The 18,793-nt window shown below is 45.3% G+C and overlaps 1 protein-coding gene across 2 annotated transcripts; it reads right to left on the bottom strand.

The window, feature by feature from the left end:
• Positions 1-115: 115 nt before the first annotated feature.
• LOC110530136 (pyroglutamyl-peptidase 1) lies at positions 116-11,633 on the bottom strand. Of its 2 annotated transcripts, none has more exons than XM_021612978.3 (5): positions 11,427-11,633; positions 10,704-10,756; positions 9,747-9,863; positions 9,227-9,459; positions 116-1,092 (listed from the first exon to the last, which is right to left on the bottom strand). In XM_021612978.3, the coding sequence occupies exons 1-5, from the start codon at positions 11,455-11,457 to the stop codon at positions 873-875; spliced, it is 654 nt and encodes a 217-aa protein (XP_021468653.2). In that variant the 5' UTR covers positions 11,458-11,633; the 3' UTR covers positions 116-872. The 2 variants fall into 2 exon arrangements, with proteins under 2 accessions (XP_021468653.2, XP_090038152.1); XM_090182026.1 differs by having other exon boundaries at positions 10,704-11,239; positions 11,427-11,554.
• Between the last annotated feature and the right edge of the window lie 7,160 nt (positions 11,634-18,793).

Raw genomic sequence — 18,793 nt, 5'->3', positions numbered from 1 at the left:
TGAATGCTTTTCATTTGCAATTGATGTAATGAAGAACAGCAAGTACTCTACTACCGTATACACCACAGCAATAGTTATTTTGTGAATTTCTTACAAAAATACAGAAGAGGCTAACTCTGACATTAGTGATTTAATCACAGGATTAGACCTGTTCTGAAGTAGAGAATACAGATACCGAACACAAGATAAAAAACGTCATATCATTCATTATTCATCACATTATAAATATTGATTGTATATGCAATAAATTACCTGAGATATTAACACGTGATTGAGGTACATTTATCAAAGAAAACATATTTTTTCCTCCTTATATTGTACACTATAGTAATATACAGATATTGTACAATTTCACAACAAATATTAATGACAGACAAAAGGGGAGCTGGAGCTGGAGCTGGTCCAATAAACGGCACACTACATTAACCATTATGTCAAAGCGAGAGTGATTGGTGAGGTGAATAAGGAACTAAAAGGGGAACTATTGAAAATAGTGAGAAGCAGCCAATGGTATGGCTGTCAGGAGGACTTGGCTTAAAAGCACACGTCCATGCACACTGGATACACAAAGATGTTTCTCTCATCTACAGCACCGTTCATTGGACCATTACTCTTGTTTGTGAAATGCAGTCAAACATCCACACCCAGAGCCATAGATATACTATCCATGGATAGAGCCATGGCTCTGCCTATGTTTATTCACATACTCTTCCTTTCTCTAGTTTCTACAACAGTGGAGTGCCGATGCCCCTCTCTTTAACTAACGCTCCCCAGACTACCATGGGTAGATGCTGATGATGTTTTAAGTGCTTTATCTGTCCATTGAGGACAGCAGCAGTGAGTTGAGGACAAAGGTCACCGGAAGTCTTTCTTTAGTGAGCATGCTGATGGTGCTGGTGGCTGCAGTGGTGGCGGTGATGGTCATCACCCTCAGCTTGACCCACAAGCTCCAGCATCTCCCCCACTATGGCCTGCAAGGCTCTGCCTAGGTCCTGGGCATTGTAGGGCTTCCCCAGAGGAGGAACGTGAACGAACGCTGACCTGCCCTTCCCCAGGTACAGTGACGTGTAGTAGGTGTAGTCACATAGGTATCTGACAGGGACAGAGGTTGAGTTAGGGTAAGAGAGACAAAAAGAGGCATTAGCTTTTATCAGAATCAATGGATTTGCCATTCAGGTGAATAGGATTTCTGAAGCGGAAACTAAAATGAGAAATTCAGATTATAAAGGCATACACCACCCAAATTTTGGCATAGCACTATCTTATCAATACCTAAAAAGTATGCTACAATTACAGATTTGGATGTTCCTAGATAGAATACATTTGTAATTTGAGTAAACTATCCCTTTAATGGAGTTTCATTGAAAAAAAGTAAGGGATCATAAATAGTGCAGTATTTTTTATTTATTTTTTTATTTCACCTTTATTTAACCAGGTAGACCAGTTGAGAACAAGTTCTCATTTACAACTACAACCTGGCCAAGATAAAGCAGAGCAGTGCGACAAAAACAACACACTGTTACACATAAACAAACGTATAGTCAATAACACAAAATAAAAAATAATAGAAAAATCTATGTGTGCTAATGTAGAAGAGTAGAGAGGTAGGCAATAAATAGGCCCTAGAGGGGGGAATAATTGCAATTTAGCATTAATACTGGAGTGATAGATGTGCAGATGATGATGTGCAAGTAGAGACACTGGGGTGAAAAAGAGCAAAAGGGTAAGTAATAATATGGCGATGATGTAGTCGGGTGTGCTATTTACAGATTGGCTGTGTACAGGTACAGTGATCGGTAAGCTGCTCAGACAGCTAGCTGATGCTTAAAGTTAGAGAGGGAGATACAGTGGGGCAAAAAAGTATTTAGTCAGCCACCAATTGTGCAAGTTCTCCCACTTAAAAATATGAGAGAGGCCTGTAATTTTCATCATAGGTACACTTCAACTAATGACAGACAAAATGAGAATAAAAAATCTAGAAAATCACATTGTAGGATTTTTAATGAATTTATTTGCAAATTATGGTGGAAAATAAGTATTTGATCAATAACAAAAGTTTCTCAATACTTTGTTATATACCCTTTGTTGGCAATGACAGAGGTCAAACGTTTTCTGTAAGTCTTCACAAGGTTTTCACACACTGTTGCTGGTATTTTGGCCCATTCCTCCATGCAGATCTCCTCTAGAGCAGTGATGTTTTGGGGCTGTTGCTGGGCAACACGGACTTTCAACTCCCTCCAAAGATTTTCTATGGGGTTGAGATCTGGAGACTGGCTAGGCCACTCCAGGACCTTGAAATGCTTCTTACGAAGCCACTCCTTCGTTGCCCGGGCGGTGTGTTTGGGATCATTGTCATGCTGAAAGACCCAGCCACGTTTCATCTTCAATGCCCTTGCTGATGGAAGGAGGTTTTCACTCAAAATCTCACGATACATGGCCCCATTCATTCTTTCCTTTACACGTATCAGTCGTCCTGGTCCCTTTGCAGAAAAACACCCCAAAGCATGATGTTTCCACCCCCATGCTTCACAGTAGGTATGGTGTTCTTTGGATGCAACTCAGCATTCTTTGTCCTCCAAACACGACGAGTTGAGTTTTTACCAAAAAGTTATATTTTGGTTTTATCTGACCATATTACATTCTCCCAATCTTCTTCTGGATCATCCAAATGCACTCTAGCAAACTTCAGACGGGCCTGGACATGTACTGGATTAAGCAGGGGTGTTACGGTGCGTGAATGAGGACCCAAAAGCGAATTAACGTAAACAGAGCTTCTTTAATAACAAAACAAACGTAGGCTCAGATGGACCGGCAGATTCCGACAGGACAGGACAAGGTTGCAGCAAACATGACGATAGTCTGGTTCAGGCATGAATAACACAAACAAGAATCCGACAAAGACAGAAACAAAAACAGAGAGAGATATAGAGGACTAATCAGAGGGAAAAAGGGAACAGGTGGGAAAAGGGGTGACGAGGTAGTTAGGAGGAGACAAGGAACAGCTGGGGGAAAGAGGGGGAGAAAAGGTAACCTAATAACGACCAGCAGAGGGAGACAGGGTGAAGGGAAAGGACAGAAACAAGACACAACATGACAATACATGACAGTACCCCCCCACTCACCGAGCGCCTCCTGGCGCACTCGAGGAGGAAACCTGGCGGCAACGGAGGAAATCATCGATCAGCGCACGGTCCAGCACGTCCCGAGAGGGAACCCAACTCCTCTCCTCAGGACCGTACCCCTCCCAATCTACTAGGTACTGATGACCACGGCCCCGAGGACGCATGTCCAAAATCCTACGGACCCTGTAGATGGGTGCGCCCTCGACAAGGATGGGGGGGGGGGGGGGAAGACGAGCGGGGGCGCGAAGGACGGGCTTGACACAGGAGACATGGAAGACCGGGTGGACGCGACGAAGATATCGCGGAAGAAGAAGTCGAACTGCGACAGGATTAATGATCTGGGAAATACAGAACGGACCAATGAACCGCGGGGTCAACTTGCGAGAAGCGGTCTTAAGGGGAAGGTTCTGAGTGGAGAGCCAAACTCTCTGACCGCGACAATATCTAGGACTCTTAGTTCTACGCTTATTAGCAGCCCTCACAGTCTGCGCCCTATAACGGCAAAGTGCAGACCTGACCCTCTTCCAGGTGCGCTCGCAACGTTGGACAAAAGCCTGAGCGGAGGGGACGCTGGACTCGGCGAACTGAGAAGAGAACAGTGGAGGCTGGTACCCGAGGCTACTCTGAAAAGGAGATAGCCCGGTCGCAGACGAAGGAAGCGAGTTGTGGGCGTATTCTGCCCAGGGGAGCTGTTCTGACCAAGACGCAGGGTTGCGAAAAGAAAGACTGCGTAAGATGCGACCAATAGTCTGATTGGCCCGTTCTGCTTGACCGTTAGACTGGGGGTGAAAGCCGGAAGAGAGACTGACGGAAGCCCCAATCAAACGGCAAAACTCCCTCCAAAATTGAGACGTGAATTGCGGACCTCTGTCCGAAACGACGTCTGATGGAAGGCCATGAATTCTGAAAACATTCTCGATGATGATTTGTGCCGTCTCTTTAGCAGAAGGAAGCTTAGCAAGGGGAATAAAATGAGCCGCCTTAGAGAACCTGTCGACAACCGTAAGAATAACAGTCTTCCCCGCTGACGAAGGCAGTCCGGTGACAAAATCTAAGGCGATGTGAGACCACGGTCGAGAGGGAATGGGAAGCGGCCTGAGACGGCCGGCAGGAGGGGAGTTACCGGACTTAGTCTGCGCGCAGACCGAACAAGCAGCCACGAAGCGACGCGTGTCATGCTCCCGGGTGGGCCACCAAAAACGCTGGCGAATGGAAGCAAGCGTACCCCGAACGCCAGGGTGGCCGGCTAACTTGGCAGAGTGAGCCCACTGAAGAACGGCCAGACGAGTAGGAACGGGAACGAAAAGAAGGTTCCTGGGACAAGCGCGCGGCGACGGAGTTTGAGTGAGTGCTTGCTTTACCTGCCTCTCAATTCCCCAGACAGTCAACCCGACAACACGCCCCTCAGGGAGAATCCCCTCGGGGTCAGTGGAGGCTACTGAAGAACTGAAGAGACGAGATAAAGCATCAGGCTTGGTGTTCCTAGAGCCCGGACGATAAGAAATCACGAACTCGAAACGAGCGGAAAACAGCGCCCAGCGCGCCTGACGCGCATTAAGTCGTTTGGCAGAACGGATGTACTCAAGGTTCCTATGGTCAGTCCAAACGACAAAAGGAACGGTCGCCCCCTCCAACCACTGTCGCCATTCGCCTAGGGCTAAGTGGATGGCGAGCAGTTCGCGGTTTCCCACATCATAGTTACGTTCCGACGGCGACAGGCGATGAGAAAAATACGCGCAAGGGTGGACCTTGTCGTCAGAGAGGGAGCGCTGAGAAAGAATGGCTCCCACGCCCACCTCTGACGCGTCAACCTCGACAACGAACTGTCTAGAGACGTCAGGTGTAACAAGGATAGGAGCGGATGTAAAACGATTCTTGAGGAGATCAAAAGCTCCCTGGGCGGAAACGGACCACTTAAAGCACGTCTTGACAGAAGTAAGGGCTGTGAGAGGAGCTGCCACCTGACCGAAATTACGGATGAAACGACGATAGAAGTTCGCGAAGCCGAGAAAGCGCTGCAGCTCGACGCGTGACTTAGGGATGGGCCAATCAATGACAGCTTGGACCTTAGCGGGATCCATCTTAATGCCTTCAGCGGAAATAACAGAACCGAGAAATGTGACGGAGGAGGCATGAAAAGTGCACTTCTCAGCCTTCACAAAAAGACAATTCTCTAAAAGGCGCTGGAGGACACGTCGAACGTGCTGAACATGAATCTGGAGTGACGGTGAAAAAATCAGGATATCGTCAAGGTAAACGAAAACAAAGATGTTCAGCATGTCTCTCAGGACATCATTGACTAATGCCTGAAAGACAGCTGGAGCGTTAGCGAGGCCGAAAGGAAGAACCCGGTATTCAAAGTGCCCTAACGGAGTGTTAAACGCCGTCTTCCACTCGTCCCCCTCCCTGATGCGCACGAGATGGTAAGCGTTACGAAGGTCCAACTTAGTGAAAAACCTGGCTCCCTGCAGGATCTCGAAGGCTGAAGACATAAGAGGAAGCGGATAACGATTCTTCACTGTTATGTCATTCAGCCCTCGATAATCTATGCAGGGGCGCAGGGACCCGTCCTTCTTCTTAACAAAAAAAAACCCCGCTCCGGCGGGAGAGGAGGAGGGGACTATGGTACCGGCGGCAAGAGCTACAGACAAATAATCTTCGAGAGCCTTACGTTCGGGAGCCGACAGAGAGTATAGTCTACCCCGGGGGGGAGTGGTTCCCGGAAGGAGATCAATACTACAATCATACGACCGGTGTGGAGGAAGAGAGGTGGCCCTGGACCGACTGAACACCGTGCGCAGATCGTGATATTCCTCCGGCACCCCTGTCAAATCACCAGGCTCCTCCTGTGAAGAAGAGACAGAGGAAACAGGAGGGATAGCAGACATTAAACATTTCACATGACAAGAGACGTTCCAGGAGAGGATAGAATTACTAGACCAATTAATAGAAGGATTATGACAAACTAGCCAGGGATGGCCCAAAACAACAGGTGTAAAAGGTGAACGAAAAATTAAAAAAGAAATGGTTTCGCTATGATTACCAGAGACAGTGAGGGTTAAAGGTAGCGTCTCACGCTGAATCCTGGGGAGAGGACTACCATCCAAGGCGAACAAGGCCGTGGGCTCCCTTAACTGTCTGAGAGGAATGTCATGTTCCCGAGCCCAGGTCTCGTCCATAAAACAGCCCTCCGCCCCAGAGTCTATTAAGGCACTGCAGGAAGCTGACGAACCGGTCCAGCGTAGATGGACCGACAAGGTAGTGCAGGATCTTGAAGGAGAGACAGGAGTAGTAGCGCTCACCAGTAGCCCTCCGCTTACTGATGAGCTCTGGCTTTTACTGGACATGAAGTGACAAAATGACCAGCGGAACCGCAATAGAGACAGAGGCGGTTGGTGATTCTCCGTTCCCTCTCTTTAGTCGAGATGCGGATACCTCCCAGCTGCATAGGCTCAGCACCCGAGCCGGCAGAGGAAGATGGTAGTGATACGGAGAGGGGGGCAACGGAGAACGCGAGCTCCTTTCCACGAGCTCGGTGACGAAGATCAACCCGTCGCTCAATGCGAATAGCGAGTTCAATCAAGGAATCCACGCTGGAAGGAACCTCCCGGGAGAGAATCTCATCCTTTACCTCTGCGCGGAGACCCTCCAGAAAACGAGCGAGCAAAGCCGGCTCGTTCCAGCCACTGGAGGCAGCAAGAGTGCGAAACTCAATAGAGTAGTCTGTTATGGATCGATTACCTTGACATAGGGAAGACAGGGCCCTGGAAGCCTCCTCCCCAAAAACAGATCGATCAAAAACCCGTATCATCTCCTCCTTAAAGTCCTGATACTGGTTAGTACACTCAGCCCTTGCCTCCCAGATTGCCGTGCCCCACTCACGAGCCCGTCCAGTAAGGAGAGATATGACGTAGGCGATACGAGCAGTGCTCCTGGAGTAAGTGTTGGGCTGGAGAGAAAACACAATATCACACTGGGTGAGGAACGAGCGGCATTCAGTGGGCTCCCCAGAGTAACACGGCGGGTTATTGATTCTGGGCTCCGGAGATTCGAAAGCCCTGGAAGTGGCCGGTGGATCGAGGCGGAGATGGTGAACCTGTTCTGTGAGGTTGGAGACTTGGGTGGCCAGGGTCTCAACGGCATGTCGAGCAGCAGACAATTCCTGCTCGTGTCTGCCTAGCATCGCTCCCTGGATCTCGACGGCTGAGTGGAGAGGATCCGAAGTCGCTGGGTCCATTCTTGGTCGGATTCTTCTGTTACGGTGCGTGAATGAGGACCCAAAAGCGAATTAACGTAAACAGAGCTTCTTTAATAACAAAACAAACGTAGGCTCAGATGGACCGGCAGATTCCGACAGGACAGGACAAGGTTGCAGCAAACATGACGATAGTCTGGTTCAGGCATGAATAACACAAACAAGAATCCGACAAAGACAGAAACAAAAACAGAGAGAGATATAGAGGACTAATCAGAGGGAAAAAGGGAACAGGTGGGAAAAGGGGTGACGAGGTAGTTAGGAGGAGACAAGGAACAGCTGGGGGAAAGAGGGGGAGAAAAGGTAACCTAATAACGACCAGCAGAGGGAGACAGGGTGAAGGGAAAGGACAGAAACAAGACACAACATGACAATACATGACAAGGGGGACACGTCTGGCACTGCAAGATTTGAGTCCCTGGCGGCGTAGTGTGTTACTGATGGTAGGCTTTGTTACTTTGGTCCCAGCTCTCTGCAGGGCATTCACTAGGTCCCCCCGTGTGGTTCTGGGATTTTTGCCCACTGTTCTTGTGATCATTTTGACCCCAAGGGGTGGGATCTTGCGTGGAGCCCCAGATCGAGAGAGATTATCAGTGGTCTTCTATGTCTTCCATTTCCTAATAATTGCTCCCACAGTTGATTTCTTCAAACCAAGCTGCTTACCTATTGCAAATTCAGTCTTCAAAGCCTGGTGCAGGTCTACAATTTTGTTTCTGGTGTCCTTTGACAGCTCTTTGATCTTGGCCATAGTGGAGTTTGGAGTGTGACTGTTTGAGGTTGTGGACAGGTGTCTTTTATACTGATAACAAGTTCAAACAGGTGCCATTAATACAGGTAACGAGTAGAGGACAGAGGAGCATCTTAAAGAAGAAGTTACAGGTCTGTGAGAGCCAGAAATCTTGCTTGTTTGTAGGTGACCAAATACTTATTTTCCACCATAATTTGCAAATAAATTCATTAAAAATCCAACAATGTGATTTTCTGGATTTTTTTTTTCATTTTGTCTGTCATAGTTGAAGTGTACCTATGATGACAATTACAGGCCTCTCTCATCTTTTTAAGTGGGAGAACTTGCACAATTGGTGGCTGACTAAATAATTTTTTGCCCCACTGTATAAGACTCCAGCTTCAGAGATTTTTGCAATTCGTTCCAGTCATTGGCAGCAAAGAACTGGAAGGAAAGGAGGCCAAAGGAAGTGTTGGCTTTGGGGATGACCAGTGCAATATACCTGCTGGAGCGCGTGCTACGGGTGGGTGTTGCTATGGTGACCACTGAGCTGAGATAAGGCGGGGATTTACCTAGCAAAGACTTATAGATGACCCGGAGCCAGTGGGTTTGGCGACGGATATATAGTGCGGGCCAGCCAACGAAAGCATACAGGTCGCAGTTGTGGGTAGTATATGGGGCTTTGGTAACAAAACGGATGGCACTGTGATAGACTGCATCCAATTTGCTGAATAGAGTGTTGGGGGCTATTTTGTAAATGACATCGCCGAAGTCAAGGATCGGTAGGATAGTCAGTTTTACGAGGGTATGTTTGGCGGCATGAGTGAAGGAGGCTTTTTTTGCGAAATAGGAAGCCGATTCTAGATTTAATTTTGGATTGGAGATGCTTAATGTGAGTCTGGAAGGATAGTTTACAGTCTAACCAGACACCTAGGTATTTGTAGCTGTCCACATATTCTAAGTCAGAACCATCCAGAGTAGTGATGCTAGTCACAGGCCACAGAAGGAGTGTTGTATGGCGTTGAAGCTCGTTTGGAGGTTTGTTAGCACAGTGTCCAAAGAAGAGCCAGATGTATACAGTATGATTGGTTGATTGAGAGTAGAGTCTAGCACATCACTCACCGGCCTGCGTCCTTTGATACCGACACTGCCACACCCAGCCTTGAGGAGTTGACCCTCTTGCATACCAGGTCCATGTCTATGACTGAATCGATGCATTCAGGGCCCCCCTCCATACAGCACTGAGAGTCTGGACAGAAGCTGCAGTTGTCCACCCGCTTGTAGCCGTGGTTGCGGCCACATTTCTCCAAGGTGACCGTGGTGGCTATGCCAGAGACTCCGACATGGACCACCAACTGTTGACCAGCGGAGAAGAGGATGTGTGGGGTGGGGGTTGTTAGCGGGAATTTAAAGAGATTATTGTATTCACTGTAACATGAGATACTGAGTAATATCAATAAAGGCAATAAATGATGTCATTATGTTTACATCATACAGTAGAAATAAATAGCCTACTGTATGTCATACAGTAAGTGTGCAGACTGTGCACCTAGACACTACGTCAGGGCTTTTATACCATGCCATAAATAAATATAAAAGTGAAGAACAACACTTGACTCTTGCTATGATTTCTTTTGGCTACCTGTGGCTGGTGCTGTTTCCATAGAGATGGAAGCAGACTTTGAACTGCCTGGTACTCCACTGGCACCTCACAGATGTGCAGATCCACATTCTGAGCCAAGCCTAACCGCTCCAGTTCCTGTACACAGAGGAAACAGGAAGGGTGCGAGAAACCACAAAACCAATTTGATTTGCTAAAGCTTTATTATACCTCTTGAGTTGTGCATCATTGTTTTAAAAACCTGTTGATTTTATACCTGTGTAGTGTGCCGTGATAACACTAATAACTGTAGTAACAACATTCACACATTGTTAAATAGGTATTTGTGCTATTCTTTATTCCACTTGTGTAATAAAGAAAAACGCTAAACTCCATTACTATGTAATTACATTTAATGTTATACAACTGTGTTACTAAATAATAACAGTGTTACTATGTAATTACTAAATGACATTTCATGTGATACAATTTTGCTACTAAATAATAGCAGTGTTACTACTTACTGATGTACACGTGCAATCAGTGTTACCAATAAGTTTAGACCTCCTAATGATGCAATGATGCGCCTGTCACGTTCTGACCATCGTTCGTGTGTGTTTTCCTTGTTTTAGTGTTGGTCAGGACGTGAGCTGGGTGGGCATTCTATGTTGATTGTCTAGTTTGTCTATTTCTATGTCTGGCCTGATATGGTTCTCAATCAGAGGCAGGTGTTAGTCATTGTCTCTGATTGGGAACCATATTTAGGTAGCCTGGGTTTCACTGTGTGTTTGTGGGTGATTGTTCCGGTCTCTGTGTTTTCACCAGATAGGGCTGTTTCGGTTTTCGTTACGTTCATTGTTTTGTAGTGTTTGTATCGATTCGTGTTTTACGTTTGTTTATTAAACATGGATCGCAATCTACACGCCGCATTTTGGTCCGACTCTCCTTCACATACAGAAAACCGTGACAGCGCCTTGCAGAGCACTCGAACTCACGTACCTGTACTGCCACCCAGCTAGCATTGATGGTGTGATCTCCAAAAGGTTCAAACCCTAAAAAAAAAACAGATGATATTGATAGCCTTTTAAAGTCATCGCATAGCAACACCAGTATACCCCAACGCCGGTGGGAAACACTGTTTTTATAGCTGGCTGCTTTATCACTCTAGGCCTATGTAAATGAGAGTGGCAAGACTCTTCATTCAAAGTCTAAAGGTTAGATTAAGTTAAATATTATCCATTACAACAGCTGACACCTACAGTCAATTGTCAAACAATATATGCCAATCAGTGTATGGGTTTTATAGATGAGGTGACACTATAGGCTGCTATAATTTTCATTTTAGTTGTATAGGAGAAGACCAGACTTCTTGTCAATACATAATTCACAGGAGTATCACACCGCAACAATGTCTCCATGAATGGCTGAATGACTACATTGTCGCCTCTGTCTTGATTTGCTTGTCATTGGTTGGTTTGCTCTTCTGCTTCATCACGGAGTTGAGTTTCGTCGGCTATCTGACAGACAGACATTTCCTGAATGGAAGATGACAATACTGTACAGTAGTTTAAAAATAAAGGTGTAGAAACAACATTATAGGTTAAAGTCATTCAAACCTAAAATGGTTATTCTTATGGCTCAAATAGTGCAGGCAACTAATTTCAATCAACAGTTTGGTGAAAACTGACAGCAAACTATCCGCAATTTACATAAATTAATTACCTGTCACTATTACCGTGCTTTTAGTCGCCATAATTTGTGAGTTATTGTAAATTCTGCAAAGATTTCATCAATTATTTCTTAACGCCGTTGAGTTGAGAATTCCTCCTCGGTTCTCTTTCGCTATCTATTGATTCGTTATTTTTGCAGGAGCTCAAGCGTTCTCGTTCTTTCTTCGACGCTTTGACAACACTGTACATACACCTCAACATCCTGCGGTCTATCGCCATCTACTGGAATGGCATGCATGCAGGGCCGGCTCTCTCGACCAATCAAGGCCACCAACCCAATAGATAAATAAAATACAAACAAAAAAATATGAGTAATTTAGCAACGCAATTTGCTATTAAGAGTAACAATAGTAGAATACATCAGGATGGCATCATTTGGCAGTTTCTCTCTTGTTTTGTCAGTCACATACAAATGACCTCAATTACCTCGACTAACCTGTTTTTATTTTTTTTATTTCACCTTTATTTAACCACATAGGCTAGTTGAGAACAAGTTCTCATTTACAACTGAGACCTGGCCAAGATAAAGCAAAGCAGTGCGACATAAACACAGAGTTACCCATGGAATAAACAAAAGTACAGTCAAAACACAATAGAAAAGTCTATATACAGTGTGTGCAAATGAAATAAGATTAGGGAGGTAAGGCAATAAATAGGCCATAGTGGTCAAATAATTACAATTTAGCAATTCAACTCCGGAGTGATAGATGAGCAGAAGATGAATGTGCAAGTAGGGATACTAGGGTGCAAAGGAGCAAATAAATAAATAACAATATGGGGATGAGGTAGCTGGGTGGGCTTTTTACAGATGGGCTATGGACAGGTGCAATGTCCTGTAAGCTGCTCTAACAGCTGATGCTTAAAGTTAGTGAGGGAGATATGAATCTCCAGCTTCAGTGATTTTTGCAATTCGTTCCAGTCATTGGCAGAACTGGAAGGAAAGGCGGCCAAAGTAAGTGTTGGCTTTGGGGATGACCAGTGCAATATACCTGCTGGAGCGCGTGCCACAGGTGGGTGCTGCTATGGTGACCAGTGAGCTTAGATAAGGAAGGTGCTTTACCTACCGATCGCTGCCTGCACCTGCCCGCCCGTCCAGCATCACTACTCTGGAAGGTTCTGACCTAGAATATGTGGACAACTACAAAAACCTAGGTGTCTGGTTAACTGTAAACTCTCCTTCCAGACCCACATTAAGCATCTCCAATCCAAAACTAAATCTAGAATCGGCTTCCTATTTCGCAAAAAAAGCATCCTTCACTCATGCTGCCAAGCATACCCTAGTAAAACTGACTATCCTACCGTTCCTCGACTTCGGCGATGTCATTTACAATATAGCCTCCAACACTCCACTCAGCAAATTGAATGCCATCTATCACAGTGCAATCCGTTTTGTCACCAAAGACCCATATACTACCCACCACTGCGACCTGTATGCTCTCAGTTTTACGAGGGTATGTTCGGCAGCATGAGTGAAGGATGCTTTTTTTGCGAAATAGGAAGCCGATTCTAGATTTAATTTGGGATTGGAGATGCTTGTACCCCGCACATTGACTTAGTGCCGGCACCCCCTGTAAATAGCCTCGCTATTGTTCTTTGATTGTGTTACCTATTTTCTTCTACTTTAGATTATTTAGTAAATCATTTCTTAACTTATTTTTCTTAAAACTGCATCGTTGGTTAAGGGCTTGTAAGTAAGCATTTCACGGTAATGTCTACACTTGTTTTATTCGGCACAAGTGACAAATACAATTTGATTTGACATGGATAATTGAGTGACTGTCAATGTAGGTAATGTGTAAAGTGACTATGCATAGATAATAAACAGCGAGTAGCAGCAGAGTTTTTAAAAAAAGGGGCGGATAATGTAAATAGAGTAGTCATTTGACTGTTCATCAGTCTTGTGGCTTGGGGGTAGAAGCTCTTAAGGAGCATTTTGGACATAGACTTAGGTCCAGCCTATGACGAGGGTGGCTGGAGTCCTTGACAAGTTTTAGGGCCTTCCTCTGACACCTCCTGGTATAGAGGTCCTGGATGGCAGGAAGCTTGTCGGTGATCAGACCTACCACCGTTGTGTCATCAACAAACTTAAAGATGGTGTCGTGCTTGGCCACAGAGTCGTGGGTGAACAGGGAGTACAGGAGGGGACTGAGCACGCACCCCTGAGGGGCCACCATGCTGAAGATCAGCGTGGCAGGTGTGTTGTTGCCTACCCTTACCACCTTGGGGCAGCCAATTGGAATTCCAGGATCCAGATGCAGAGGGAGGAGTTTAGTTCTAGGGTCCTTAGCTTAGTAATGAGCTTTAAGGGCACTATGGTGTTGAATGCTGAGCTGTAATCAATGAACAGAATTCTCATGTAGGGGTTAATTTTGTCCAGGTGGAAAAGGGCAGTGTGGAGTACAATAGAGATTGCGTCATTTGTGGATCTGTTGGGGCGTCATGCGAATTGGAGTGGGTCTGGGGTTTCTGTGATGATGGTGTTGATGTGAGCCATTACCAGCCTTACAAAGTACTTCATGGCTACAGACGTGAGTGTTACGGGTCGGTAGTCATTTAGGCAGGTTACCTTGGCATTCTTGGGCACGGGGACTATGGTAGTCTGCATGTAGGTCAGGGACAGGTTGAAAATGTCAGTGAAGACACTTGCCAGTTGGTCAGCGTATACTCTGAGTACACGTCCTGGTCATCCGTCTTGTCCTGCGGCCTTGTGAATTGTTGATCTGTTAAAGGTCTTACTCACATCGACTACGGATAGCGTGATCACACAGTCGTCCGCCACAGCTGGTGCTCTTATGCATGCTTCAGTGTTGCTTGCCTTGAAGTGTGCATGGAAGTAATTTAGCTAGTCTAATAGGCTTGTGTCACTGGGTAGCTCGAGGCTGGGCTTCCCTTTGTCAGCTAACAATTTTGAGATTGGTAGTTAGTCTAGCCAGCTATCTAAACTTGTAGTAATCATGGCCGATCATTTTGTTAGTCATTCTCACTCAGATATCATATGAACATGGCATAAGTCATGGCAAAATGTGTAGAATTGCAGGAAATTAGCTTTAAAACTGAGAAAACAAATATCTCTGTTCCATGGCAAAATTAGTAGAATTGCATGAAATTTGTTATGAAATTGCAACATTTTCTCTGTGCCCAATTATCTTTAAAACTTGTTTTGCCGCAAGGTGGGGGGGTACCCAACCAAATCTTGCCCAGGGCCCCCAAAATGCTAGAGCTGACCCTGCATGCATGCTCCCATAGCTCATTCTCCTGAGTTTATTGGCTTGACTAATTTTCTTTGCCTATTGTTGAAATGACACATGCGATGATCAATTTGTAAAGTCTGTCTAAAGCCAGAAGATAGCAAATGTATATTAATAAATGTTTGTATTTATAAGGCATTTCAAGTTTTCTTTTCACTATCAGATGTATTTTCCTCATGCATTTATAATCTCTTCATTTGGTAACATTGGCACTTTGCATATAATAAAATGTAAATAATATTTAAAAAATCCCAACTTCCAAAATGAGGACAGGTTCAGCAGAATAGAGCAATGTCAGCTGTAGAGGCCTTTAAATTCATAGGACCTGATAGGGTTTGCATTTAGCCATTTATAAACTTCATTACAAAAAAGGGAAATGTTGTTTGTTACATCTCACTTCAGCTATCTTCTCAGCTTTATCACATATGTAAAGCAAAATATGAATCCATTAATTGAATTTGATAATAAAGGCACTCCCATGTTGATATCTGTTCACCATAATAACATGGTTTGTGTTCAGGCCACACCCCTGTTTCGGGACATGACTCATACATTCTAGCCTGATTTTAAATGCCATGCTGATTCTGGATGAATAAAGAAAAAAGGCAGTTGTTTCTGACAAAATAGGAAACGTTTGGTTGGTTTGAGTAATCTATTCCAAGAAAGAGACATCAAAGGGAGATGATTTCACTAAAGGAACATATTTTAATTGATGACATCCTAACCATATGTATTTTTAATGTATAATATTCTGAAGAATGCTGGAAGACGTAAATCTGGAGATTGTCTCTCACCAATAAACACACACACAATCACACACACATACTGCCCGATCCTCCATTCACCACCCACGCATCCCCCCCCCCCCCTCCCCGCCCCATTCATTCACCTGCTCTTGCGTCACAGCCTATGTCAATGTTGCCATGGAAACAAATGATGCCCTTGCTATTCTGTGGTGCTGATGCAGCCAGTCTATGGACGTCATTACTTTTTACTGGGGGAATTTGGCTATTTTGGCTGCCTACCACCCTGCTGCGCCGGGCTATTCATAGGAACAGCAGACCGCCATCACCCTTTACAGTCTTATTGGCCTAGAGCTTGAAACCATTTTTCATCACTCCTTATTTCTCACTCGGGCTTTCTCATGCTTAACCAGTCTAATATTGTGTTTCCAGGCAGATTAAATATCATTTGCAATAACCAACAGAAGAGCTATAAGCTAACCATTCACATTTTTTTGGTTAAGTTCTTAGAAAATAACAGCCAATGTTTGACTAAGAAAAAACATGGTTTCCATTTCTCTCTGCAGTATTTCCTTCCTCTTTTTTGTTAAAACCTATAGGTAATTGCATCCTCAATAAAAACGCCCCTTAATCTATTTGGCGAAGCTGTACCGTCTCTCTTAGAAAAGTGCTTGGATTGAAAGACACAGTATTAAACCATTTTTGAGATCAAATGTTTCCACTCAGTGTTTGACTGCACACCTATTACTGAGCCCATGTTAATGAATTCTTACAGGGCAGGGTGCCTTGTAAGAACTTGCCGACGAGTAGGTAAACCACCACTTCCCTCCGTATTATTGGCCAATGTGCAATCACTAGAAAACAAACGGGACGATCTAGGATTAAGACTATCCTACCAACGGGACATTAGAAACTGTAATATCTTATGTTTCACCGAGACTTGGCTGAACGACGACACAGATAATATAGAGCTGTCTGGCTTCTCCGTGCATTGGCAGGACAGAGCAGCTATGTCTGGTAAGATGAGGGGTGGGAGTGTGTGTCTATTTGTCAATAACTGCTGGTGCGCAATGTCTAACATTAAAGATGTCTCAAGGTATTGATCGCCTGAGGTAGAGTACCTTATGATAAGCTGTAGACCACACTATCTACCAAGAGAGTTCTAATCTATATTATTCGTAGCCATCTATTTACCACCACAAACTGATGTTGGCACTAAGACCGCACTCAACGAGCTGTATAAGGCCATAATCGGCACTCCTAGTGGCCGTGGACTTCAATGCAGGCAAACTTAAATCTGTTTTACCTAATTTCTACCAACATGTCACATGTGCAAACAGAAGGTGAAAAGAACTAACTCTAGACCACCTTTACTCCACACACAGAGACGCATAGAAAGCTCTCCCTCGCCCTTCATTTGGGAAATCTGACCATTATTCTATCCTCCTGAAACCTGCTTACAAGCAAAAACTAAAAGCAAGTAGTACCAGTGACTCACTCAATACGGAAGTGGTGAGATGACGCGGATGCTATGCTACAGGGCTGTTTTGCTAGCACATATGTTCTGGAATTCATCCAATGGCATTGAGAAGTATACCACCTCAGCTTCATCAATAAGTACATCGGCGACGTCGTCCGAACAGTGACCGTATGTACATTGCCCAACCAGAAGCCATGGGTTACAGGCAACATCTGCACCGAGCTAAAGGCTAGAGCTCCCGCTTTCAAGGAGCGGGACCCTAATCCGGACACTTATTAGAAATCCAGCTATGCCCTCAGATGAACCATCAAACAGGCAAAGCAACAATACAGGACTAAGTTTGAATCCTACCACACCAGCGACTACACCGGCTCAGTTGTGGCAGGGCTTGAAAAATACTACGGACTACAAAGGGAAACACAGCCGCGAGCTGCCCAGTGACACGAGCCTACCAGAGGAGCTAAATTACTTCTATGCTCGTTCGAGGCAAGTAACACTGAAGCATGCATGAGAGCATCAGCTGTTCCCGGACGACTGTGTGATCACCCTCTCCGTAGCTGACGTGAGTAAGACCTTTAAACAGGTCAACATTCACAAGGCTGCAGGTCCAGACAGATTACCAGGACGTGTACTCCGAGTATGTGCTGACCAACTGGCATTCACTGACATTTTCAACATGTCCCTGTCGGAGTCTGTAATACAAACATGTTTCAAGCAGACCACCATAGTCCCTGTGCCCAAAAAACACTAAGGTAACCTGCCTAAATGACTACCGACCCGTAGCACTCACGTCCGTAGTCATGAAGTGCTTAGAAAGGTTGGTATTGGTTCACATCAACACCATTATCCCAGAAACCCCAAAGCCACTCCAATTTGCATATCGCCCCAACATATCCACAGATGAGGCAATCTCTATTGCACTCCACACTGCCCTTTCCCACCTGGACCAAAGAAACACCTATGTGAGAATGCTATTCATTGACTACAGCTCAGCGTTCAACACCACAGTGCCCTCAAAGCTCATCACTAAGCTAAGGACCCTGGGACTAAACACTTCCCCCTACAACTGGATCCTGGACTTCCTCACGGGCCGCCCCAGGTGGTAAGGGTAGGTATCAACACATCCGCCACGCTGATGCTCATCACGGGGTCCCTCAGGGGTGCGTGCTGAGTCCCCTCCTGTACTCCCTGTTCACTCATGACTGTATGGCCAGGCACAACTCCAACAACATCACGTTTTCCGATGACACAATAGTGGTCAGCCTGATCACCAATAACGATGAGACAGCCTATAGGGAGGTCAGAGACCTGGCCGTGTGATGCCAGGACAACAATCTTTCCATCTGTACTGGGTATGGCCCAGTACATCACTGGGGCCAAGCTTCCTGCCATCCAGGACCTCTATACCAGGCGGTGTCAGAGGAAAGCCCTAGAAATTGTCAAAGACTCCAGCCACCTTAGTCATAGACTGTTCTCTCTACTACGGCAAGAGGTACCGGAGTGCCAAGTCTAGGTCCAAAAGGCTTCTACCCCCCAAGTCATATGACTCCTGAGCAGCTAATCAAAGGGCTACCCAGACCCCTCTTTTACACTGCTGCTCTCCGTTTATTATCTATGCATAGTCACTTTAACTCAACCTACATGCATATATTACCTCAATTACCTTGACTCTGTACCAGTACCCATGTATATAGCCTTGTTATTGTTATTTTACTGCTGCGCTTTAATTATTTGTAACTTTTTTTGTAGGTATTTTTCTTAAAACTGTATTGTTGGTTAAGGGCTTGTAAGTAAGCATTTCACTGTAAGGTCTATCTATACCGGTTGTATTCGGCGCATGTGACAAATACAATTTGATTTGAAATGGCGTGTGAACAATGGGCGCGTT

Source organism: Oncorhynchus mykiss, chromosome 8 (genome assembly GCF_057628025.1).
Source record: "Oncorhynchus mykiss isolate SJ-2025 chromosome 8, ASM5762802v1, whole genome shotgun sequence".
NCBI classification, from domain to species: Eukaryota; Metazoa; Chordata; class Actinopteri; order Salmoniformes; family Salmonidae; genus Oncorhynchus; species Oncorhynchus mykiss.
The sequence above is the reverse complement of the archived record's forward strand: the minus strand, read 5'-3'. Positions and strand labels throughout refer to the sequence as shown.

Bases quoted from the DNA above. Each gene is read 5' to 3' on its own strand.
- LOC110530136 (XM_021612978.3), bottom strand. From the start codon at position 11,457: ATGGCGACTAAAAGCACGGTAATAGTGACAG. The intron at 10,757-11,426 runs GTAATTAATTTA...TTTTTTTTTTAG, and splicing joins AAGCACGGTAATAGTGACAG to GGTTTGAACCTTTTGGAGAT. The intron at 9,864-10,703 runs GTACGTGAGTTC...CTCTGTGTACAG, and splicing joins CTAGCTGGGTGGCAGTACAG to GAACTGGAGCGGTTAGGCTT.